Source organism: Simochromis diagramma, unplaced genomic scaffold, assembly GCF_900408965.1.
Source record: "Simochromis diagramma unplaced genomic scaffold, fSimDia1.1 OVJJ01000685.1, whole genome shotgun sequence".
In the NCBI taxonomy this organism is placed as follows: domain Eukaryota; kingdom Metazoa; phylum Chordata; class Actinopteri; order Cichliformes; family Cichlidae; genus Simochromis; species Simochromis diagramma.
The window spans coordinates 16,936,931-16,963,276 of record NW_024387477.1 but is presented as its reverse complement, the minus strand read 5'-3'; the positions used below and the strand labels follow the sequence as shown (position 1 = coordinate 16,963,276).

Here is a 26,346-nt window from a genome sequence, read left to right as displayed (position 1 = left end):
TATTGTTTGAAAACTGGGTTGTTGTTATAATTAGAGCAATGGATCTCAGCTATACATAGGACCCCCCAAGAAGCCAACTTCTAATATATTTCTTTATCCCCTCTTGCTCGCCCACCTCATCCCAATCAAGCCTCTAAGAAATACCAAGTCCAAAAATCTGAGATGCAGAAATGACTCTTTATATAACAAACTCACAGTTGTATACTGTTTGTCTATATGCAAACTGTGACGAAGCATCACGTGCAAAGGTTTAGAGGTCGCAAGCCAAAAACAGTAGATTAAAGTTAAATTCCTTCCTAGTATGGAGAAAGAAAGCGGGCGTGTTGTTATCACTTTGCCTTATCAATCAGCAGGAAATCCCTTTGTGTTGCTACCTGCAAAGTCTATGCAGCTGTATTGGATTACAATGCATAAACAGGTGCTGTGCTTCAATCCATGTTTATTTTCAGGGAGCGTATCTGCCTCACTTGCAGTGCTTTTTCATTTAGGGCATAGAATCTAGGTTTCCTTTGAAATGCACTTTTGGAATTGTGCCAGCGTCATCTTGTGCTGCTTAATTCTCCGTTTCACATTCTCAGATAATGACAGGATTTTGTATTGACTGTCAAAACTGTTCTTATTCCAGCTCTTGTTTCATTACATGGCGTCGGTGTGCGTTCAATAGGTCGCTGCACAAGTTTGATTCATGATCGTTCCACACTGCTTGTTATTAGTGCAGCATCAAAGCTAGACTTGGTAAACACATTTGCATTTTAATGACTGATATAGATTGTTCTCTTGCTCAATACCGCCATCAACCCACAGCCCACCCCTGCCCACACTGATAAAAGGCGAGCAGCACCTAGTCTAGTTAAATCACCTGTTTTGTAACACAAGCACACGCATTACTGTAAGTGACAATTAGAATACAGATGTAGCATGTGGGATGAACTGCATCATTTTAGGAATAGTGTTGTGGCTTGTCAACTCTTTAAGATTTTCAGAAGGTAATTAAAATAACAAAATACAAAATAACTGGGTTAATCTGCACACATTGAAGTGCCTCGGCTAATGTTAATAGACGGAGACTGAGCAGTTGAAAATATCTTGGAGCACAAATGGATGTCATCAGAGCAGCAATCAGCCTTTGACAAGTGAGCATTTGAGGAGGCAGATCATTTTTTGTGTCCCCAACTCACGTTTTCTTCCCCGCCACCTGCAGAGGATGATGCTACCCATTAAAGAGAATTTACCTCTGTGGGCATGTAATCTGATGCAAATTAGAGCAACACACTGCCAAATGACTGCAGTGACAGTGCTACGGAGCAATTGTAGAAGGTAACACAGCCAACCTATATACCTGTAACTGTAATTTGACAAGCGTTTTATGAAAAAAGATGAACATATTGATCTTCGTGTCAATACACTAAAGCAATGAATGCATGATACATTTGCCAGTGAGTAGTTCGGGCTTTTTCCCAACAGTACTATCACAGTAAGCTGTTTGCAATGTCCCTGTGCTGGTACACCATTAAATATGTGCTTGAAGAACAGTCTCTTTATTGATGTGCAACAAGAAAAAGAGACAATGTTGCTAATGCCTGTTTATAACATGCTTACGTTCTTTCCCTGCTGCTTTCTTCCTTTTTGTTCAACTTGTGATAATACAGACTTCTTGCAGCATTTACTACAGAGATAATTCATGTATCTCCACAGAGATAATGCGAGCAAATATTTTCTTCTGAGGTCCAGCCATGTTAAGATCCTGCTGGATGTGTATAGAGGCTCCAAAACCATTAGCTTTATCACACATTGGCAACCAATCAAGCCAGTGATTTTCACAGATAAGAAATATAATTGGTTCAAAAAACAATGCAGGGGTTCTTGTTTCAAAAGTTTTTTTTTTTTTAAATATTACTGATAGTAACTGTTGCCATTTCACAATAGCAGACAGGCTTGAGGATGGGAGGAGTGCAGCTGGGGAGGCTCTAATTTATCTGTTTGTCTGTGTTTTCCTCCCCACACTAGAAGGGGAAGGAGGCTGTAACAGGGCCCGGCTCCACAGGGGACAGTTGTGTTTAGTGGTGGCATTGATTTTATAAAAGGTTGCGTAGTGGGGAGGCTAGGTAGGCCTGTCAACTTTAGCTCTCACCAAAGCACATCACACCGGCAATCTAATTGTGCTCTTTCTTTAATCCCAAAACTTTAAAAAGGGTGCAGTGTGCAAACATATGCCTACACATCCTTCCTTACAGCGGTGCAGCTATTACAGTATGTATTTACTTGATTCTGCTGTCAGATAGGCGGTGCTCAGTTCCATTCGTTTACCTCTTCTCATCACAACACCACTCGGTATGTTTTTGCAATTCGATACGCACGCTGAAAGCAAGTGAGTTAAAAAGTGTCCAAGATTTTACCAAGACAAAGATGGATTGACAGATTTGCACACTTTGTTTGACAGCCTGTCCTATGAAAATATAACCCATTGCAGTTTTCATTTTGAAAACGGTTCAATAGTGGGAGGCCAGAAGAAGTAACGGGCTAAAGAGTGAAATATGAGAGGACCAAAGAGATTAGGACAGGAAGGGAAAGAAAATACTGGCAATGAAAGTACTTTTTTGTACAGGTTGGAGGACACACACATAGCCACAGGCAGTTCATCAACTGCTTGTCAGTGCCCCCCCACCCCCTTTCTTTTTCCTCTGTCTTCAGAGGGGGATCTTGTCAGGGTCAGGTGCAGAGATAACCTAACTTGTACACGCAGCATCCACTACCACTCCCCTGAACTTCTAACTAAACTACTGAACTTTCATTCGCTGCTCTCCGTTTTAGCTCAGTAACGTCTAAAATCTTCATAACTTGTTGAACATTCATAAAGATTTATGAGAACTACTCATACTTGTTATTAAAGCACAGCGACGTCTCGAGAACGCGCGTGTCAATTTAATCGTGGTATTTATATTTACATGTATAACAGCTGCTGCACACATCCATTATTCCACACACAAATGCAATTTAAGTGCCAGTTTTCTGTCACTCGTTAGGCACTATATTGGCAAATTCGCTTGCCTTCTAGCGAGCACATCTTACTGTATTCCCCCCTGTCAATTATCTTTTCCTCCTCTTTCTGCATTGTGACACCCAGCAGCTTTTTGACTGGCGAGTCGCACAAAGCTCCTCTGTCTGCCCGCTGAGCCACATGACAAAAAAACTCTTGGGGAGATCATTTTATCTTACTCTTGATTGCCAGATAATTATCAGTTAATTATTTAGAGCCTTAAATTAATTTGCTAAAAATAGTCTCTGTGCTTCTGTGTTGCCAATGGAGACGGCTCCATTATCCCTTTCTCCCCAGTCTCTTCTTCTCCAGCCCCACGTCTTTGACAGCTACTTGTGCCACTCATGTCTGACTCTAATCTAATAAAGGACGGGGTTGTCCTTTTGTATTTAAAGGAGCCTCATTTTTCAAATGCTTCAGCACTGACTCTTTGAATGTCTCATTGTTCTTTGAGTGCAATTTACAGCACGTCATTCACAGAGCACAATCACACAGTTATAGGACACTGATTTATTTTTTTTGGGTTTTATTGTTATATTTTTGTCGCCAAAGTTCTTACAAAACCTGAAGTTTAGAAGCCATATGATGGTGAGCAACATAGCACAAACTTTACTTGTGCTGTACAATCTTCTTGAGTTAGTAATATCTCGTTTTCACTTACCCCTCTGCTCCTAGGACACTTCATTAGGTTGAAAATGCTCTGGACAAAGAAATGTCCGATAAGTACTCTTAAAATGGGATTCATTGGCTTAAAGAATCGAAACTTGTTTTATTTTTTCAAACGCACACACACACTCACACACGCACGTGCGCGCACACATGCCTTCACACTCGTGCGCACACCAAACCGGAGGCCAAACAGGATGACCTGCTGAATGGGTTTGTGCTGTGGTAATGATAAGGCTATTGAATGGAGCTGTACTCTTGTCACGCTCGCTGCTGGGCCGGTGGGCTGACTGAAGGAATCTAATCAATATACAGTCTCTCTCCCTCTGCCTTTTTTCCTTTTTGTACAAACAAATTAAAAACTTGGCCAGTTGTTAACTAGTTGTTCTCATAGAGACATTCTGGCTTTTGAAAGCCATCATTATCATCAAATAAGAGATACTGCCTCTAGCACCCTTACCTTTGATAAAACAAAAAGCTTGTTATATTACGGAAAAAAAAATAAGGAAAACCATTTAGCGTTCAATTTTTATTACATTTGAACTTTTTAATGAAAGCTGTGTGAAAGCTACACTCGTAGACCTTGTTAGATCTCGGTTTTCTCCCCTTTTCACTCACACTTCCAATTGATCTGAATAAATCAGTCTGTGCAGTCATTGTTGTGAATTGTACAGTACAGAAAATAATACACTGCACATCAAACAGATGACCCCTGCTCTCATTCGCCTATTAAAACAGACAGCACTTGAGTTTATCGTTGAGTTATTTACATTATATCAATATCATTTGCATAACATCAAGAAATTTAGCAACAGTTCTTGTTTGCTTCGTGGTGCTACATAAAAGGTTGAAGCCGTCCAGCATGAAGGCAGGAGATTCCATTGACATTTTAAACATACTGCGGCAGTCTGGAAGCACAAAGCTCAAAGGCAGCTCAACATGAAGTCCATTTGCAAACCACACTGCCTGACTGGATTACTTACTGTGTTTAGAAGGTATGCATTAAGTGGCCACCTAAGAGGTCCCGCTTTCTACTTTATGCATGGTGATTACATAAAGAAGATAGAATCTGGAGAAGCTGTGAGCAAATCTAGGTCAAATTGCTCTTTTCAGAGCTGAAGCTATTGGTAGCTTGTAGATAAAATATAAAGCGAGCACCACAACAATGCCAACAATTTAAATCTTGGACCGATTGTAATAATTTGCTTTAAGCCAAGTTTAGAAACTAACAAGTAAAGCAGCTTGAAAACTTGCTTTGCTAATTGAATATTAGCAAATGCTGCATGTTTTGGAGTGGCTGCAGCTGGCTGCTAAGGACAGATTCAGTTGTACAGCGTGGCTGATATCCCTAATAATGACACAAAGTCAGTGGTCATGTTTGTGATGTTGACCTTTTGCCAATTAATTAGTTTTAATTTGTTTGCTATTCACTTACAAATGATAGTGTCTGTGTTTATATTTTGCACAGCTTCCTAACTTATATGAATAGCAGAACGACAGCATGGTTATGACAGTGTTATCAGTTGGTGAAATGATAATTAGAAATTGATAAAGCGCATTAAAACGAAAAGACAGAGCGAGATCCTGCTCAATAAACAAATATTACAGTCCAACAATTGTGATTCATCACTGTCACTGTCAGCTAGAACTACAAAGGCAGGTTATACACAGTCAATACCGTGTGCCCTACAGAAATAAGCATCTGTTTGCTCCCACAGTAACAAAGCCAGACGCGTCTTTTAAATTGATCATAAAGCAAGAAAAGACGATTTTCCTGCCAAGTAGAAGGTGAGGAACATGGTTTGTTTGTAGTATGATGTACTAACTAGGACTAAGGTGAGCCAACTGTTGCGTCAATATCTGCTATGGTTTGCTTTGTAGTTGATATACCAATAATACATTTTGCTCCAATATTCAAAGGTGCACAGTGAATACATCTAAACGTGATTAAGCGTTAGAAGGAGAGTTCCTGTAATTATGAGACCAAACAATCACACTCATTTCCTTCTACATTCCACGGTCTTTTTATGCTGAAGGAAAAATGTGATAGTTGGATTCACTGAAGAACAAATCAATAAATGTGCAACACTGGGTATCATTAGCTTCCCAAATTACAAACTCCGTGTACCAGCATTCTGCACTCTTTAAAATTGGTCGAGTTGCATTTTTTGTGGTTGTTGAACTATGTAATAATGTTTACAAGCAAGCTTTGTCTATTAAATGAAATGTAATAGCTGCGTTGCACATACTTTCTTCTTCGAGGGGCGTCTCACCAGTTATTGTAATGTTAGGACGGGATTGATGTTTACCGATTAGATCGGGGGAAGCAAGAGACTTGACCTTTTAGAATTTGACAAGTATAAACGTTGTAAACACAGTGGATTTGCATTGTCATGTTTCCGCTCTGTGACAATTACACAGAGAGGCGCAGGCCCCGGGCATCGATGTGGCATGAGATTATTTTGGATAAGGATGAAAGGATGACGACAACCAGGAATGGTTATCAAAGATAAAAGTGTGTGTTTCGTGTAAGTGTGGGTGTGTGTTGTCTTCAGATTTACTCACCAGCACCGTGATAGTGGACATCAAATTATTTTTGCCAAATTATTTTTTCCTGTGCTCTGACAGCTTTTCTAATAGCCTATCCATGATTCAACAGGTCATTCCCATGGACCTAATCCCCTCATTTCTAATTCATATAGTCTCTTTTCCTTTATCAGATGTAGTCATTACACCCACTAGTCTCCCCCTCATTGAGTTGTTATAACACCAGCTGGGTGCTGTACTGAAGAGCTTTGAATGCTTAAGTAGAAGCAACCTTCCTCTCTGCACGTATAAATATTTCAGACACAGACAGGCAGAATAAATTGACAGTAAAATTGACATTAAATCTGTCTTTTAATTTCCAGAGATAGAGGAGGCAGCGGCTGTAGGTGAGATGATGGAGAGGAGTATAGAGAGAGTAAAGGTCATGACCCCAGTGTCAAAGTGGTAATATAATTCACTGAGCCTCTGTTGTGTGGAAAATACATTCATCACAAGTATTAAATATACACCACATCCCTAGTACTATGCAGATGTTTCAGGCAGTGTTGATGGTGCACTGCAGTCAGGAAGGTGCAAGATGATTCCCAAATTCTTTCTGCGTCATAACAGCGACACCAAGCACACAGCCTGTGTCACAAACAGACAAGGAGTCTAGGTCTAGGTTGTCCCATAGAGACAACCTAGACCTACAGAAGAAATGTGTTAGGATTGCTCTAATATTAGAAAATGTAACTGATAGCATTAATCACGACATTATTGGCACCTTTCAACATCCAAGAGAAATTGCAGAAAAAAGAAATACAATTTAGTGTGCAACGACAAAGATGGATAGGACAGGACTGCATTTCTCAGTGGCACGCTGTTGATTTTCATCCAAGGTGTTGTTTTGATTACTTTGGACAAAATCCAGCAGCTTTCAGTGAGTATTGTTTCACTAAGGCATTCAGTTTGGTACAGATTTAATTATTCCCACATTGTAAAATGAGCCTGTCTTGAATTCTTGCATTTTTAAGTACGACAAATAGGCTCACATTTCAGACAAATACGAGCTGAGGTTTAAGGCACCTAAAACATTCATATTTTAATACATATATTTAACTACTGATTAAGTTTTGTCATGTTTTTAGCAGTCTGTATTCATTTATCAAGTGATTGTAGAAGGTATGTTTTGTTTTTGATTATTTTTATTTGCTTTTTTATTGTTGCGAGAGGTCTTGGGATGGAAAAATCGTGTTATGTATAATTGCAAATACAATTTCTCCTTTGCCTTCTACATAGATTGTTTACTTGCATGCAACCAATGTCTACTAAACCCGATTTGTCAATAGAACTTGAGGAGAGGAATTCTCACTGTTTTCTTGCTTTTCTTTTTAATGAAACCGTTTTTTCGATGTTATTTAATAGAAAAAAAGAATATTGTAATCATACATTTACATTGATTAGTGAGTAAATAAGTTCTCCAACAAAATACATTGACATAAACTTAAAACTCTGGCTAGAGACCGACCACATGTATTACACCAAGGGTGGAGGACTAGGCAAATTTTAAAGCAGTAGAGAGAGAAGGCCATCATAGCTAGGATTATCTGCTTTAATTGGGAGAGTAAGAAAACAACTTCAATTGTATAATACTGAGATCTAGTTGTGAGATTTTCCACACTGTATCCTTCAATATGAAGGCACGTGCCTCCTTGAAATTTTGGCAGCTTCCGCCTGCTCGCCCTCCTAACCCCCCCACAGTATTAAAGCATTTAAGTTTATCCCACTTCTTCAGTTTTTATATGCAGATGAGAGAAGGGATGCAAGCAGAAATGCAGATTTTTGAATGTCTAAGCAGCAACAGTTACAAATAGTTTACTCATCCATTAATTTATTAAGGAACAACCTCCTCTCTCTCACTCTCTCTGTCTGCCCTGCCTCTGCTCTCAATTCCTTCATCCCTTTCTCATCCCGTTCTCGCTCTCAACATGATGGGTTATGTCCAGTCAGTGGGCAGCCTTGGTGTAATTTGGCCCACAGGGGCTGTTGGCAGTAGGTGTGGGGATAAAGGGAGCAGGGATAGTGGGGTTTGGAGAAAAGCAGGCTTAGCGTGGGGCCTTGGATGGAAGGGCCAGCAAGCAAAAGCATTAAATAAACATTAATGGAACTAGGTTACAAGAGATTTATTAAGGAGGCTTTTTGGGGCCCCACTGTAGGGTTTTATGCAGCACTTTAATAATTCTCTCATGCACACAGGTAAACAAAGCAGGTAATTTATTGCCATCCTCATAGGTGGCCATTGTAAAAACTGTCTTAACTTTGTTTTTGCCCACAAATGGATTTGTCTATTTCTTTGGGATTTATCATGACATTGAATTGAGTTTGGCTCCAAAAAGCCTTTTTAACATCTAGGGTAAGTCTGACTTGGATATGATTTTGATGTTACGTTATGGTGATGAAAACAAGCGGACTTAATCACAGCTTACTGATGTTAAATGTGGCCTTTTTGGCATGCCATGCACTGATTAAACACAGTAATGAGGACACTGTACTAGGACAAAGACAGAATTTTGAAATTGTACAAGGGCAGGTTGGGTTTTGGCAAAGAGAAAGAGAATTTAAAACCTACAGTAAAGCAATGCTTTGCACTGACACCACACTTCGTATCTTACGTCGTGTAAACCAGCACCATCAGTTATGATAGTCAGAAACTTGTGTTGCTATGTTAGCCAGGGGTTTGCGACCAGCTGCTATTTTGCAAGCTCCTTTTAGACTAAATATGTTTATCTTTCAAATATATCAGCTTCACTTAGTTTTTAGTGTTTAACCACATGAAATAAAGACTTGTAAAAAAGTTCAAAACTGACAAGATGTACCACTATAGAGTGGCAATTTAAGAAAAAAATCTAACCTGTCAAACTACATAAACTCCACATTTGTAACATTGAGCCCTCAAGCAGGCGCAGTTGTCCTGTTCTGTGTTGATGAGGTTTAGTCTTCAGGAAGCGCAGGCAGTGGCCCTTTGAGGACAACTAGAAGAGGAGAGCAAAGACTGACGAACAGGGTCAGGGCAACCAAAGGCTGCATGCTGCTTTACCTTGAGACCCATCCCCTCTGCTCCCTGCTCTGCTTCAAGCCAAAGTGACTGGAATACCAGACACAGTTCAGACTACATACTTCTGAAAGTTTTCTCTAAGTAAAGGAGAAAGAAAGAACTGCTTGTTTGAGTGAGGGAATTTAATGGAGAGAATATGATGGGGAAATGTAAAAAGAGAATTATAAAGGGAATGTGTTTGATTGAGACAGTGGTGGACAGGAAGAAAGTAAAGGAGACGGATCAAGAAAAAAAATTATCTTTACAGAGGAGAGAGAATAAAGGCTGCAATGACTGTGAGAAAGTAAGGGAAAGAAAATAGTAACAGACATCCTGACAGAAAGACATTCAAAGAATGGCATTGCGACTGTGTAGTGTGTGTGTGTGTGTGTGTGTGTGTGTGTGTGTGTGTGTGTGTGTGTGTGTGTGTGAGAGTCTATTTGCCTGTTCATTCCGTTTCTGTATGCGTGTTGGATGAAGGCTCTACCATACCGGTTGTGTTGCTGCAGGATAGTGTGCGTCAGGCTCCATCAATATGACATGTCTTTGATGTGGAAATACAAGGAGCAAAACCCCAGCCAGCCTCAGTCCAGTCCCCAGTGGGGCACATCTACCACAGTGCATGTGCATACATGAGTATTTGAGTGAGCGAAAACAGAGAGAGGGGAGAAAAGTAGAGAAAAGGAAATGCAGAGAGCCACAAGCCACAACAAGCACTACACATAACCACTGTCTCAATGCTTAACTGCCATTCTGCAATGAGGCAACAGTTGTGACCTGAACATTTTCAGAACCAAAGGGACTGTGCACTCAGTCGTCAATACTGTGGAATCAATATTGTATGCAAAGTAAGTTAATAAGCATATCTGTGCCGCTGTCGAATGATAAGGTGTCGTGATGCTTTTTGCACCAAAACTGACGCATTGATTTGGAACGAGTCTCATTCTTGTTTGCACTTCATAAATAGTAATATAAATATTTCACATTTGTACATTTTCACAATTATTATTTTATAATTGTTAGAATTGGAGGTTGTTAATATATCCCAGTCTGGCAATCAACAGTGACTATATTGGTGTTTTTGGATGAAGTGCCACCACTTGGTAGACTGGACCTTTTAGAGAAGAGAAGGGAGGATAGTGTTTAGACTTTATGAAACAAATGCAGCTCCTACACTGAATAGATATATTACTTTGGCAAGGTTTTACGTTTACATTTATCTATCAGACCTTCAGGTTTTCACACACATGTCGAATGAAGGGGAGGTGTATAGAAGACGATATAAAAGCAGTCTGGGAGAAACAAGGGGGTAAATCACAAACAGGAATAAAGACAAGGAAGAGGAAAGAAAAGGAGGAGCTTGCTATGAACCTGGACTGTGCCATTTCTGCTGTGTGTTTGTGAGCAATGGCTTCGAAGGTCCAAATCGAACCAGACAGGTCTGTCATATACACAACTATTTTACTAGAATTCAACTTGCATCCTACTTTACTGCTAAAAAAATGTTTTTGGATTTGTGGTTGACCCTTTGACGGCTTCTGGGGGCATGGTAGAGAGAGTTTAAGATTCACTATCCTTTTGTAGCTTGCCAACTTTACCAACTTCTGAATACCTGAGTGGAATATAGCTGTAACAGCTACATGCAGCACAGGGGGAAATGGCCTTCAGCATGGGAGTGTCTCTAAAATCAAGTGCAGATATGTCTATGCCAGTTCTCTCATTTCATTCTCTAGTCGTTTAAGTGGGTTGATGAAATGTAATTCATATAAAACTCCAATAAAAATTCAATAAAAACACAGAAATTTGGTATTAAAACCTTTTTCAGGAAAGGTTTTATAGCCAGCCTTGTATTGTAATGATGTAGGCTGCTAGCATGTTCAAACACAGTGTGGCTACACTGTAACATGAGTACAGGTTTTTGCTAACTGTAGCTGGGACCTCGCCATCAAAAATAAACTTTTTCTTCTCAGCTCTTCTGTCGCCTGAGGCTGGGGACTGATGTAGTGATTTGTGCTGCTCAGTGCAGCCAACAACAGAGCAGTTTCCGCACTTACCTCTTTGCCTTGACATAATGCTAGGAGTTCCTGCAATTGCAAGAACAAAAAGGCACACCTCAAGCCATTTAGCTTCGTGCCACTGCAGATGTGACAGATACAAAAATAGCCTCTTAAGAAAGAAGATGGAACTGATTGAAGGCACAGCAGGTGTCAGACACCACCGCCTGTGTACTGAAACTAGTACTACTCGAGTTTCTATAGTGTTTTTTTCTCCATACTTGACTGCTTGCTAGCATGTACTTGCATGTCTGTAAATGTTGGTAGATATGTGTATTTTGTGTCGTCCTCATCTCACCTGGACTACGTGAGTCTCCGAGTGTCCAAGTGCAGTCTCTATGAGAGGTCAATGGCTGCTGCGATAATGCTTAACTGATGCTGGCTGTCAATAGTCATTCACCAGGAGAAAAGTGCTCCGCCTGTTCAGTAAATTACACAGTGCGACGTGAGCTGTGAGGTTCAAAACAACCTGACCCCACTGTTGTTGTGAGAAACAATAGAACAATGACTGCAATCAGCTTTTCCAGCAACCATCTGTGTCATGCTGCTGACTACAAAACACCTTTCCATTACTCCAGGGCTGCAGCTATTAGCTCACCACGCCATTGACTCCAAAGTGAGATGGAGAGGTTATTGTAATGCCACATTAGATTGTCTCTGACCCTTCTTTATCTAGTATTTTGTTTTGCTGACCTTGGCATAGGTGGGCTTTTTGAATGCTATAAAGCTTGTGAAAGTGATCATTTTTCACAATGACTTGTTTTTCTAGAGATCAACACGCTTGTGAGATGTGAGATTATATTGGAGATTATTTTTGAATATGCTTTGTGTATGTTTGAGACATGTCTTTCTCCTTTTTTCCTTGACTCTCTGCTTCTCACGGCTTCAGCAAGAGTTCCAGGGAGCAGTATGAAAAATTGTCCACCATGCACAAGAACATGCAGAAGCTGTATGAAAATATAGGCAGTTATTTTGCCTTTGACCCCCACTCGGTCAGTGTGGAAGAATTCTTCGGAGAACTGGCCAACTTCCGCATGCTCTTCATGGTAAGTGCAAACTTTCTGATTTTTTGCACACGAACACGTTCCTTCAAAGTAGGCACATACGTTGACTAACAGAAGCCCCCACCCACACGTGCGCATACTTTCGCACACGCTTACTTGCACACACTGGGTGTCAGTGAATTGAGAACAGAGGTTGTGTATTACACGTGCACACATTTTCATCAAACTTCCAGGGTCCTGACAGGTGGTGAAAACTTGTGCGAAAATTACACTGCTGTACTTTCATGGATGCACTTGAATAGAAAAAGGGGACGCCGATTATGTCGTATCGCACTTCCATTAGTTTGAAGGACTTTGGAAGGATATACAAAAGAGAAATATCAAAATCTAAGCAGAAGAGGCTGAGGTAGTCATTAGTAATGGACCAGCTCTGAAAGCAAATTTTCCATAATGCACCTCAACAGCTTCTCAACCCTTCCTGTCAGGTAAATGCTTACAGCTTTCAAACTCTACACTGTTAGTCCATAACTCAGACTTCTTCTGCTTATAATTTTTCCTCATGTTTTCAATCGCAACAACTCCAAAGACATCACTATGGTCTTACCTCGGTTATTTTAGCAGACTTGGTACATCTTCAAAGCCAAAAAAGAAATTATGAAACGTAAATCATTACGTGAACAACGATGGTGAAATAATATCCGTCATCTGATAATCTGTCAAGATTTTCTGATGTTTCTGAGTCACTTTTCTGAATATTTCTTTAATGTTTATTCAAGATATTTGGGTTTGGTGAACAACATGTTAATAAACAGGAGAATTACTGTCACGCCATGTTTGATTTACCTGTCTTTGTTCTGAACCTCAATTTCAGAAATGAGGCCGATTGTTTGTTTTTTTTAACACCCAATATTTAACAGTTAACATGTCGATTTTTAGGAAAAAGAGCAGATAAATGTAAACTTTCTCTTCATGTCAAACGTCCTTGACTTGAGAACTGGAAGAAAGCGTCCTAATATACAAAGAAAAAATAAAACAGGTCAATCAAAGCAAGACTACTAATAAAAGAGGCGTCGGCAAGCTTCATAACCTGGTAAACAGTGTCATTTACATATTTATTCTTTCACATATATGTAAATACAATAAAAATATCTTTCCACTGATTATAAAGCTTGTTTTGTCTGCAATAAAAAGTATATATATCATATACGATATCTGAGAAATGCGATGAGAAAGGTTTGAGGTTCACTAAATGTGAAGTAGCATTTTAAATTGGATTAAGGGAAATAAAAAAACAGCCTCTGCTACTTACAGCAGTGAATAAAGGGCAAGAGAGATTAGTGTGTAAGAGGTAATATTAATGATAAGATAAACATCCTCTGTTAAGTAGTCTGTTAAACATTCATTCAAGCGTCTGTGGTTTTCCACCTTCAACAGTCTAGTCATCCCTACCGGCAATGCCCCGAAAGCTCCTGGTGTCAGGATGATGACACCGTGTCCAGACGGCACACCCTCAGTCTTCACCATCTATTAATGTGAATGGCAAGGTCCCCTTGTCTGAATCCTTTCCTCTCTTTTCTCTGATCCCCATTTGAAACCAACTTTTCATTCCCGCTGATCAAAGTGCACAACCATACAACATAACGCTCCCTTGAGGATTCCAGAGTTGCATGTCTCTAAAAGAAGCATCCACCCAAGAAAATAAATTATTCTCTCAAGCAAATAGCTGCAGATGAATATTTTATTACTGATTTAAACTTTCCTTCTATGGTTAAGGGGAGGGAAATGACTGGGATATAGTTTTGTGAAATGGGGGTTGGATTATAAGTTAATATATTCATATAACAACAATCCTTTAATCACCATATTTTTCAGATATTATTTATAGTTTTTGGCTTTTCAGCTCTGCTGACAGGAATGCTAATCTCATCTGCTCGCAGAGCACAAGAAATCAATGCTTGTTTATACTTTTATTTCTCTTACCCTGTGAAAACAACTGCACTAGCTTCTTTTCAGCACAGCGAAAGCTTCTTCTTAGCTTTTCTTGTCAGTGAAGCAATTTTAGGGAGATACCTGCATCATGTTATTTATCTTTGAAAAGGTTGACCTGCATCAGCCGCTGCTGATTTGTTCCAACTGGCAGTTTAGATGAAAGTTGGGACTCTTTGCCATTCAAGTAAATTTAACTTCTTAATATGCCTGGCGTGTCTCACACTCTTATTTCAATATTGAGACATTGCATTGTTTGACTTTCTTCCGTCTGTGTTGCATTGCCTTGTGCAATGCATTCACATCACAAAGCATCTGCAGTATTAAAGAATTCCATTGCAATACAGTCACCCTAAATTGCTTTTGCTAAAAAGCTAGGGCTTAATGCACCCGACCGACATGAGGCATTTGAGTAAACGCATTGACAGACAGTCCTCACAGAACTGAATGTAACTGATAAGAGAATCCATTAACTCGATTTCCCTTCTGTTTCATTCTCTTTTTCTCCCTCGCTCCTGTCCCATTCTCTCTTTTTTCCTGTGGCCAATGAATTATTATTTGATTTCAGTACATGGACTCAGTATTCCAAGAGTCCAACAATTTGTTAATTTAATGCTGCTGCCATATTCTGAAATTGAGTATGAGTGAAATGCAATCGCAGGGTCTTTATATGTAATCCTGACCAGGAGCATGGGGATGAGGATTTTTTCATTAATGAGTTATCAAAGCACAGCAGATGGGCTGGGATGAACTAACAGTCTTCCTTGTTAATTGAGTGACTTTCTAATAAGACCAAAAGACCCAAACTGGGTTCACAAAGTAGCGAGATAGAGCATCTAAGAGATTAGAATGATGGTTTCTGTGTCTGTGTGTGGGGGTGGATCCGTCCACTTCTTAGCCCGCATGATATTTCCAAAGCTCCCTAATTCCTTCACAATATGAGAAATGATCATAATCAAGCTGATGATGCTAAAGATGACGCTCTGGCAAAGACTGAGCTCTACCTTCTTGCTGAATCACTGTCACATTTCCTCAGGATGCTTCTAGTGGTGCACAGTCATTAAATTCTTTGCACCAGATTTTAGAGGTCACCTATCAATATGGGAATACATGTATACTGCAGAGCAGAAGTCTCACAATCTGTAACCTATAACTTCTTGAAGACATTTCCCCAACATCCTGGCACACAGTGTAACAGATGGCTAATAAACACATTTGCTGCTTAAAGCCCAGGCGTTGTAGTGTTTGTAAAATTCAAATGAGATATAGCAGTGACACTCTCTGTGTGAGATCACTGGTGCGACTGAGCAGTTGGAAATACTTATTGCTCCCTCATTGGACTGGCAAACCTGTATGCATGGGAGGGGAACCATGCTGTGGGAGATGTATTGTGTTGTAAAGGGTCAAGGAAGAACAGCAAAGACATTTCATGAATTATTGAAAGAGCGGACCTGGAAAGGGAAAAGTCTGCGTGGCCTCGTTGGTGGGTTGGACGTGGATGTCCCACGGCATTCAGTTTCAAGCCAAGTATAGAGAGAAGAGTACCTACAGTCTCCATCGCAAACACACTGAGTGTGACACGCACTCTCATCTCGTGGCCTCTGTGAGCCTCGGTGCTGCTTCAGTGGTGATGTTGTCAATCATACTTGAAGATGCTATTTTACAAAACCACATTTTGTTTTGTCTCTCGGTTTAAACATCCATACAGAGCACAGCCAGGGCCCATAAGTGCAGGGTTTTACAGCTTTATTTAAGGGTTGTGGGGTTAAATTGTCGCTATAAAAGATAACAGTCGTTGCGGTGGATATTCAAAGGCCAGTTTTTAAGCTAAATGTATTCTCTCGAAGAGCATTTCCATTTCGTTTGTGAACAAAAACCTCCCGTGCTCAATAGAAATATCATTTGCCCACCAGCAAACTCAGTAAAAATATACCGGCTGCTGTTTTTGCTTTATTTGTTGCAACATTTGAATTTGAAAAGTCTCTGCTCAATTAAATGAGAAATTTGCCACACCTTGACTAAAATTAGATTTGCACTTAGATTTGCTGTGTGTCACAGGTGGTCAGGTAATATAATCCATCAATTTAATTTGCGCTGGCACTTTGCAGCCACCTTGGATCAGGTATTTTGAAGACCCACTACAATCACAGGCCACTTCATTAGTTACAGCTTGCGAGTACCTGAACTGCCATCATTTTTTGTGGCATAGATTACTAAAGGTGCTGTAAACAAACGGCATTACGTGACTCAGCTGTTCCAACACATCTCAAATATGGTCTGTTGGTTTGAGATCTGGAACCAAGTGTGGACTTGGTCTGTTGTAGCCCATCTGCTTCAAGGTTCACTATGCTCTTCATTCAGAGATGATCGTCCGCATGCCTTTGTGATAATGTGTGCTTATTTGTGTTACTGTTGCCTTCCTCTCACCTAGAAGCAGTTTGGGCCATTCTCCTCTGACCTCTGGCATCAACAAGACATTTTTACTGAAAAAACTGCTGGATATTTTCTCTTTTCTGTACTACTCTCTGTACGGCCTAGAGGGGGTTGTGTAAGAAAATCCCAGAAGATCATCAGTTTCTGAAATAGTCAGTACCAAGAGCCTTGCCACATTCAAAGTCACTTTTTCAAAATAATCTTTCTTCCAGATTGAGATTCTCACTTTGAAATTAAGCAGATTGTCTTGACCATGTCTACATCCCTAAATGCACCGAGATGCTGCCACGGGATTGGTTAATTAGATATTTGGGCTAACAAGCGGTTGAACAGGTGTGCCTTATGGAGTGGCCTTTGTGTATATAAATGATTGGAGTGTGAGCCCCAGGACTAATTTCTGTGGAATCAGCGACATTATAAAAATCAAGGTTAAAGAAAAACAAACAAAAAATAAAGCATTAACAGACTGGGGACTTGCAGCAAGGTAACATTCAGGTTATGGATATAGTAAGATAGAAAAGTCATTACTCGTTTTGTATACAGTGTTGTAGTGTAACACGCATCAGTAACACAGAGGTTAATGAATCTTTCTTGAGCTCTCAGTCTGATTACTTTATATATTGTTTAGCTCATTAAGTAACAGAACGATGTCTTTTTTAAATTTATTTAAATTTTTAAAACATGTAATAAATAATTAACCTCTTGTGCGACTAATTATAGTAATGAGCATCACCTAGAGACCAATGCCATGGCCAAAAATAAACATTTTCATGGTTACTTCAAATTACATTGTTACTTGTACTTTGATCTTGAGCAGTCGAAAGTGCTTTGGAGACCAACTGCAACGCATGTGCTTTCATAACTTAGTCTTCAGAATTTATAAACAATATCTAAGCATTTCAAGAGGAACCTGAATTCTTGCCTTACGTGTTCTATGGGTTTAAATCAGGTTGTCTGTATGAGGTGTGTTGTTGTTAAGCAGATCTCATGATGATGATGGTTTCCCCTCCTGTGTCTTCTTACGATACAGAGCTGCCAAGAAAATGAGACTTGATACAATCAGTCGCTGCCAGTGGCAAAATTGGGGTGGCCAAAGAGAATGGTAGAGCGAGCACATATTTGGTGCTATGGTAATTAGTCGTGCCGTTTGATTAGAGCAACATGATTATGTTGCATAATCATGTTTACAGTCAGAATTAGTTGTTTGTTTAAAATAAGTTTTGCCGACAGGATTTTTTATGCAATCTGCATAATTTACAGCAACTAATGCTGTAAGTGTCGAGCATTACAGTGACAGTATCCCCAAAATGACTCTTGTCAGCGGACGGTGACAAACATTTTGAACATTTTGAACTCAAATAATCTCTTATTTGAGCAAAAAGTTAAGTGTTTTACTAAATATATACCCATGCACTGCCTTACTAACTCCAAATAGCAACATAGTGTTCGGACTAGTTTGTGTATCTGTTTCATTTGCACAGCTTGAATGCGATGATGATAAAATATTGGTTGAAATGTGAGTGTTTACAAATCTTTTTCAGCCACAGAAAGATAATTTAACTTGGTCCATTTTCAAAATGCAGTTAATACTAACACTCTCCCCTGTTTTTTTTAAATTACTTTCTTTTATTCTATTACGACTTCATTATTACAACACCCCTTTACCCCTCTTTGTCCCTCTATCTCTCTCTTGCTCTCTCTCGTTGCCCTTGTCATCTAACAAGGAGACAGTGACAATGAGGGCTTGTGTCCTTGGACATGGAGAAAGGCTCTGCTATTGACTGGCATGATGAGCTGCTTTTTCCTTGTTCCTTTCCCACAATCCCCATAATCCCCCTGTCTTAGCTGCCAACACGACACACACATCAGGACCACAGGGGCATTAGATGGGGGGCCTACTGTCGCCACTTATTATATCAGTGCACAGACAGGGCCATGCCTTCACTTACGGATGCACACACACATGCATGAGGGGAACACCACAATAAGCAGGAGCGCAAAAATGGCTTTCTCCATAGGCACATATGCATGTATATGTATACATACAGCATAACCGTTCCCACGTGCACACCCACCTACAATGGGTCCTGTGCAGGGCTGCACCACAGACCTGAAGTGAGACAACTTTTTCTTCAAAGGTCACTTGGTTGCATCTTATTCTCTGTTGGCACAAGAACAAACTGACACATTTGTAAAGGCTGAATACGTACTGTTGATTATCTCTCTGACTCCTGACATTTCAGCTGGCCACGAAGTAGGCCAAAGATTATATCTTTTTCCCTCCTCAGAGACCATCACATTTCTGCTACACTTTTTAATGTTGCGGCATGTCCATACAACCATATTGATGTCTTTTTCATAACAAATGAGCTTGTGATAAGAAAACTTTGTAACTTTGTGGCCCCACACATAAAGCATGATATGCTGTTTTGTTTTTGTTTTGTTTTCCCAGCAGTTTATCTGTAACTATCAAACTTTCCTCTGAGTAGAATTTCCTAATGACATGCTGCTGCTTCTGAACACTATACAGTAGTGAATATGCTTAAAAAAGTGGTTGTGGCAGGAGCCAAATTCTGATTTTATCTGTGTTTGTGTCTCTGTGCGTGTGTCTCATCAGGAAGCAGTGAAGGAGAACCACAAGAAAAGGGAGATGGAGGAGAAGATCAAGAGAGCCAAGCTGGCGAAGGAGAAGGCAGAGCGTGAGAAGCAGGAGCGCCAGCAGAAGAAGAAGCAGCTGATTGACATGAACAAAGGTATGCCACTTCTCCCCATGCCGCCACCGAGCCGGAGATAGGAGAACTCGGAGGACAAGAACAGGAGGATGGAAGGGGATTTCGTGGAAATCTGCTTCACATAGATTTGAACTGAAGGAAGAGGATAGTGTGTAGGAGGAGCAGAACTTATCTTTCTTAGCTATGAAGGAATTCTATATTTACTTTGATACCTAGCACAACGTTTCCAAACAAAACAGAGGTTATGTTTACACGTTACGTCAAGTTTCGTCCATGTATGTAGAAAGACATTTTTTTTCATAAAGGACACACATGTGTAATGTTATACATATTTCACATAGTGTATATCCTTCAGTTTTGTTACCAGCTTCCATCGGGATACGAAAGAACTTGCAAGGAAATATTTGTGGGCATGTAAAGATTGAAAGCTGTGCACGACATATAGAAAAAGCTAAAGCTTGTTCTCCAGAAGGCACGTCCAATATGATTGTGGTCATTTTATTAGTCCATTGGCCCATTTATCCATTGGTCTTGTCGAAGCAATGGGCTGTTTTCAGGCGGCATGTTACATTTAATGTTGCAAATAGCTAGAATTAGACTGTGTCCTCAAGCAATGCCAGTAAGCCGTGTATTGATCAATGAAAGTCACAGTTGTTCACACATGAAAAATAATAGTGACAGAGCTGGGTGCCTGTGTGTAGTTATGCCAATGACACTGAGAAGATATTTCAAGCCTGGAGGGGCTTTGTGAGCAGTCAGTGTGTTCTTTTCTTCTTCATTTTTTTCTTCTTTTTTTGCACAAATTGACTGGGATTTTCACAATTTACCAACTTCTAAATGTCAGCACCAGGCAGAGACCTCTCTGTAGCTCAGCCATATTGGGAAATGTGACAAGACAGTTCTCAGTATGCCACAAACTCTCCAAGATAATTGATGCATGCTGCATTTTCTTTTTCCTAAGCAGTGACCTCTCTGAAAGCCTCACTTTTAATAATCCAACATGTCTGAGCTGAGGGAGCCTGTCTACCCCTCTCTCTCATTCTGGCTAACCAGATGGAGAAGGATAGAGAAGTAGGTATGATATTAAATATTTCTGCCAGAGCAGATTTTGATCTCAGTTTCTGAATGCCATAATATGACTCGTATGAATAAAACATAAGGATGACATGGGCAACGTTGCCTGCGGCCTTGGAGATAGTGGGGATTGTGCACCAGCAGCACCAGCACCTAGCTCGTTGGACTCTTGCGATAACAATGACCTTTGAAATTATGAAATATGCACTTTAAAATTCAAGTTGTATCAAGCCCGAGCTGTATTTTTTTCTTATGAGAAGGTTCTTACCTACACGGGCTTTAAATGTTCATATTTTTGTGTACTAACTTCTGCCTATGTGGAATGTAATCAGAGGAAGATCAATCAAACGCAGAGATTTTTAAATGTACTCTGTGAATGAGAATCTGAACTTCAGCCAGAAGCAGGTTGGAGGTTACAGCAGCTTGGTGGTTTGTGCTTCTGTTTTCTCTTAGCTTCCCTTTAAGCTGTGTGGTTTGAACACACATTGCAGGATATTTGGTGCTTTCACGTCTTACTTTTTCCCTCCATTTCTCTCCAGTTAACAGCTTTGGCTTAAGATTCTTGGCTTTCTTCTCCAATCCTGTTCTACAATTCTACATGTGCTACCGAATTAGTCATTTTCACATCACTATTTCAGCCTGAGCGTCAGCAATGTTTCCAGAGATGGGTCGTTTAATACCTTTCACCTTTAATTAATTATGTCTGAAAATAATTTAGTGTTTTCGAAGGTTGAAAGGCTAGAATTATAATAGTCGTGTCTTTATTGTATACTAAATTTGTTTGTAGGCTAAATAGATAGATGGAAGGGAGAGAGAGAGAGAGACAATGAGATCAAATATAAATAAATTTAGATTGCAAATCCATTAACATAAGCAGCTAGAGTAAACATATGGCTGTTGTATTATGAGAATTATGCTCAGGTCATTGTCTTATCTGTTTTATGGATTTACAGATTTTCTCATTTTATTGCTTAAGAGAGTCTTTGATGGATCATAGTATTCAGTTTAATGCCATTTCAAGAGGCTATTTTTGAGAAGGGATAGATTTGATGTCATTTCACAAATTGCAACCTAATCCTCTTCGCTTGCAAATGATTAAGAACGAAATACATATTTAATGGGAGTTTAATTCATTTAGCTTGTGCCAGGATGGCACCAGGGTGGGGGAGGGTTGACGGACAAATGCAGTAGGACAATCATTTTCCCCCCCCCGAAAAATCCCATTTCCTAGTTGATAAAACTTGCGATTATGCTCTCTCTACGTTCAGTGACACACACACTTCGTCAACAAGCGTGATTGATAGATGAGACAAGCGCTGAACACGTTTTCTTTGTGAAGTATTAGAAATCCTAACGTAGGAAATTGCTTATGAAATCATTACCCAGTCACCCCATTTGTTTTAATTTGCTCTAAGTGGATTTCCATATTCTCTTCAACTGACCAGATGTTCAGCATTCACTAAATCACTTTACTTCACTGGAAATAACTGTTGAACACTGTAGAATAAATCCAAACTAATGGTTCTGTCTAAAACACGAGAAGATGGCTCAGCGCAGCAGGATATTTTTTATTGCAGCATATGAAACAATGTCACAAACAGCATGCTGAGTGTGTCAAGTGCCCAAGCATGGTAGAGCATCTGGACTTTACTTCTCTAAGGCATTTGTGAAGAGTAGCAGACCCCTTTGGCTGCTTGCTCGGCTGGCATCTCTGAGGTCAGTGCCCCCGTCTGGGGCAAGTGTCTGAACCCACATGTCAACTGTATACCCCAGTCAAATTCACTAAGCTTTGAACAGAGCCGGGAAGCACACATGCTTCTTTGAGCCCAATTCAGCTTGGCATAAGGCACATAAAAGGAAATAAACACGCAACCAGAAAAAAGTAATAAGTCAAACATTTTATTTAGTCCATGAGAAATTTGTTTTCTTTTTTTGTCTATTTTTCTCAGAAAAAGATACAAAACCAAACCTAATCTAGGTTCTGTGTAAACGTTCCCTTCGCGACGTGAACATCTAAAAATACACTGTCAACCTGAAGAATATAAAGCTTTAAAGCATACTGGTTATAACTTTCGAAGTTCACATTACCTTTTATGAGTGTACCAACTGCCTGCTAACTCAGTTGGAAACACAATGAAATGTTATCCAACTTTATTACTTTACTAATTGCGGATCTCGAAAGAAAAATATTTGAATGGAAAACTATATTTCAGTAAAATCAGTTCTTATAATTGTACTACAGGGTATTACTAAACGCAGTGGCTGCACAGATGCTGTTTTTATGATTAAGTTTTACTTGCAAAGGGATCATTGTTTTAGAGACAGAATTAGAGCCCACCCAGCGTCAGTCCATTGCAACAGCTGGCAGACACACTGACAGAATGTGGATCCATACATTTGGTCGCTCACTGGGATTTTTACAGCAGATAAATATGTTTAGGCAAAATGTTTGTGTTTGGGATGACACATAGTGTATTCACCTTCGTATTTTTTCACAAAACATCTGGTTGAGGTTGACTATGTGACATTTTCTCTCAGTGTCTTTAAAAATCCCAGAGCCAAGGTTCAAACCAACAGACATTAAGCAACATTTCCAATAATTCAAGGCCTGCTGTGTAAAATATCGTTTGTTGTTCATTTTAATGTAATTGTAATTATGTAATTATTACGTGTTCTTTATGCTACAGTTTCCATTTATCCAACCTCATTATCTTGTATATAAGGAGTATATGCAATGTATATAAGATAAATTAGCTTAGTTAGGTTAGACACAGTGTAACATTTAAACGTGCCATCAAGATGACATACATGTAACTTTACACGTACATTAGAATGTATTGGAATGTGAATCAAATTTACCCTCTTATGAACATGTTGTCATAATAGTGCTTGTTAAGTTATTTCTTTTTCTTTTTTTTAGCAAAGAATTTATTTTTCTGAAAAGCAAGTGTCAATTATTGTGGCATGCTAAATTAAAATTACATATTTCTCTGCAGCTGGCTGGCTGGTTGTGGCCGGCAGAGCCCTGTCAGGAATGACAGCAGTAGAGATGCAGATTGATGGTTTCGTGTGACACTGACAGCTGCCGGTAGGCCAGGGCATACTTGCTTTGCAGCCATGCCAGCCAGGTGATCATAGTCAGGGATTGACAAGCGGCAGTGGGTTGGACAGGTTGGCTGTCTAGGTATGCATGTGGCTCCACAGCACAGCAGACATGGCAAACAATATTACCAGGGGAGATAGCTTATAGAGACACGGAGGTCAAAACCCAGGGGAAAAAAATATATACTTCTGAGACATATTCTCTCTTTTCCTCACCTTAGCTTAGAAAATGAAGCCAGTTTTAGAGCACTGAAACTGACCTTCTTGTTTGATATATAATATGACGAACAAGGATAGACCTTTCAGAATTCAACAGTGATATATAAAACCACTCGTCTGAGTTTACTACCTGTTTTTCCACAAACAAATAATATCTCCGAAAGACCAGCCATGCCTTCCTTGTCTAGTTATAGATTTGTGATTTCTGATGACTTATGAAAATGAAATCTCTTGCTACATTTGCATGTGGATGTAAGTGCAGTGTAATGCCAAACTTTGAACAAATTGTTTTTTCTTTGTCCTTGCATGTACGCTGTCTCAATTTAGAGTGCAAAAAGTGCAAGCCATCATCTGAAACTTCTGCATATGGACCGGTGAATTCTGCTATTACCCTGAAAGACAGGAACAAGGGCACCAGGATTATCTGCTGTCATAGACCTATTCTAATAAATTACAGCATGTTAGATTGTGCTGTATCTCCAGTAAGAATCGGGGTCTGCCTCAAGGAGATGATGGCACAGAGATTATAGAGGACTGCGTTTCAGTGCTCTTGGCCCAAATAGAATAAACTGAAATATGTAGGGGAAAAAAGGCATGCAAGGATTAAATACACTTTGTTGAAAAATGCCATTTTGCAAATGAAAGTAATACAATAAAATAGTCATCCACTAAATTCCCCGATTTTGATATTTCCAGTACATCTCTAAAATTAAACGTCAGCATATTAAAGTGACCCTCATGCTTTATGGGGAAGCTTTTAGTATTTCATGATAAATACCCCACTCATTAGCAATTAAAGGCAGCAAGGGAATCGTTTTTATCTGTCTGCATTTTGCATCACTTTTTTAAGGTGAACTGGTGTTTTTTCTGATATTCTTTAGTATTAGGAGAAATGCAAACAAAAACAAAAAGTGTGTTATTTATGTAATTTTAGGAAGCTCATCTCTAATCACTGTCATTTCTGACTTTGTTTCCTTCTGTACGGATGGAACAATCCTTCTTGCAGTATTCTCTCTCCCATTGCTTTCAGAAATATTCTTCTTCTGCTTGGTGAAATCAGCTCCGGCACAGTTGAATCTCATTAATTTGTGGGTGGTTCAAGTGTCTGATCATTTCCCCTCCCAGATCTGGACCTCACCAGTCACTTTACAGTCAATCAAACCTAATTACCCTCACTACAAAGACCGTCAAATCCATTTAGCTTCCCCAGGCAGCACCGCCTTTCACTGATGTGAACAGCCCATGTGGGGTTTGGTTCAGATGTTATCTTGATCTGGATTCCAAAACTGCATCCACTATCCAAATATGCCACTCACCAAAAATAAAGACTCTACTCTGTGCAGGATGGATGAAATCCACACTCTTTAGAGCAGCTGAGTATTCTTCCACTGGCTATTTGGCAATGCATTAATCTTACCTGATCTTTTAACTGACCCTGGTTTTTCGGGGCGAGGTTTTTATAAACACATATGTACTTTTTTACCATTCAGGCAAGATTCCATTGATTGTACTTTACGTTAGAAACTGCCATCAGAACCTGTCATGTCGATGTAGCACCAATATTTTAGATTTCTTGTCCATGTTTCCGAAAAGCACAGTCAAAGTCGGCATTGTTCACTTGTTTATGTTTTAGAGATTTGAGGTTTAAACCAAACCGCATTACACCTCCTCCATCATTGCTGCAGATAGCATTGCACAATAAAACACCATTCCCTCTCAAGGACCCGGCCTTGAGACACTAAAATGTTAAGCCGAAAATCTTTGCATGGACTTTTTCACAAGCACTATGCCAGCTGAATGTTAGTAAAGACAATGACCCGAGTTATACGCACTGCGGCTTTTCACAATAGCTAAACAGCAGCTTTTTGCTGTGATAGTTGATGAGTAGACAATGACACAAGAAAAATGTTGCATGAGGTGAAACAGAAACAGTACTGAAAATCAACTTGTCCCCACCAAGACCACAGAGTGGGATCACTTAACAGGGAAAGTTTGGTTTATAGAAGACACCATTAAAGTATGCATAGACCTTATTGTATATGACCTGCTGCGAGGTCACTTCAAAAGATTCATGTGGGTCAGTCACTACCATAATGTTGTTAAATTAAGCAGAACCTCATTAATGGAAAAAGGGCAATAGTGGTCTTCTCTGATGTGAGGACAGGCATGGCCCTGCTGGCACCCTGACACGATGACCCCATGTGGCTCATCTAAACTGTGTCATCTTAACATCTGTCAGTGCTGGGTTGGAGCTGTTGTTTGTGTGTTGGTGTTACTGGCCAAACTAGCCAAAAGCAATGGATAGATGGTGATAGCAGTATGCTAACTTGGGTGGCCTGCAGGCAGTAGAAGCAAATGATAGCAGAGGAAACAGAGTGTGGTGATGACTGTGTTGAAAGCATTTCTCTTCCCCCCTTCC

At 39.8% G+C, this 26,346-nt stretch overlaps 1 protein-coding gene across 9 annotated transcripts in view; it reads left to right on the top strand.

Annotated features, from left to right (window-relative positions):
* Positions 1–26,346, top strand: part of diaph2 (diaphanous-related formin 2) — a 357,889-nt gene that overhangs the window by 280,242 nt on the left and 51,301 nt on the right. For all 9 annotated transcript variants that reach the window (XM_040016586.1, XM_040016585.1, XM_040016582.1 and 6 more), the window contains 2 exons: positions 12,259–12,423; positions 19,418–19,553. In XM_040016586.1, coding sequence (XP_039872520.1) covers positions 12,259–12,423; positions 19,418–19,553 — 301 coding nt within the window. The remainder of the gene's footprint in view (positions 1–12,258; positions 12,424–19,417; positions 19,554–26,346) is intronic.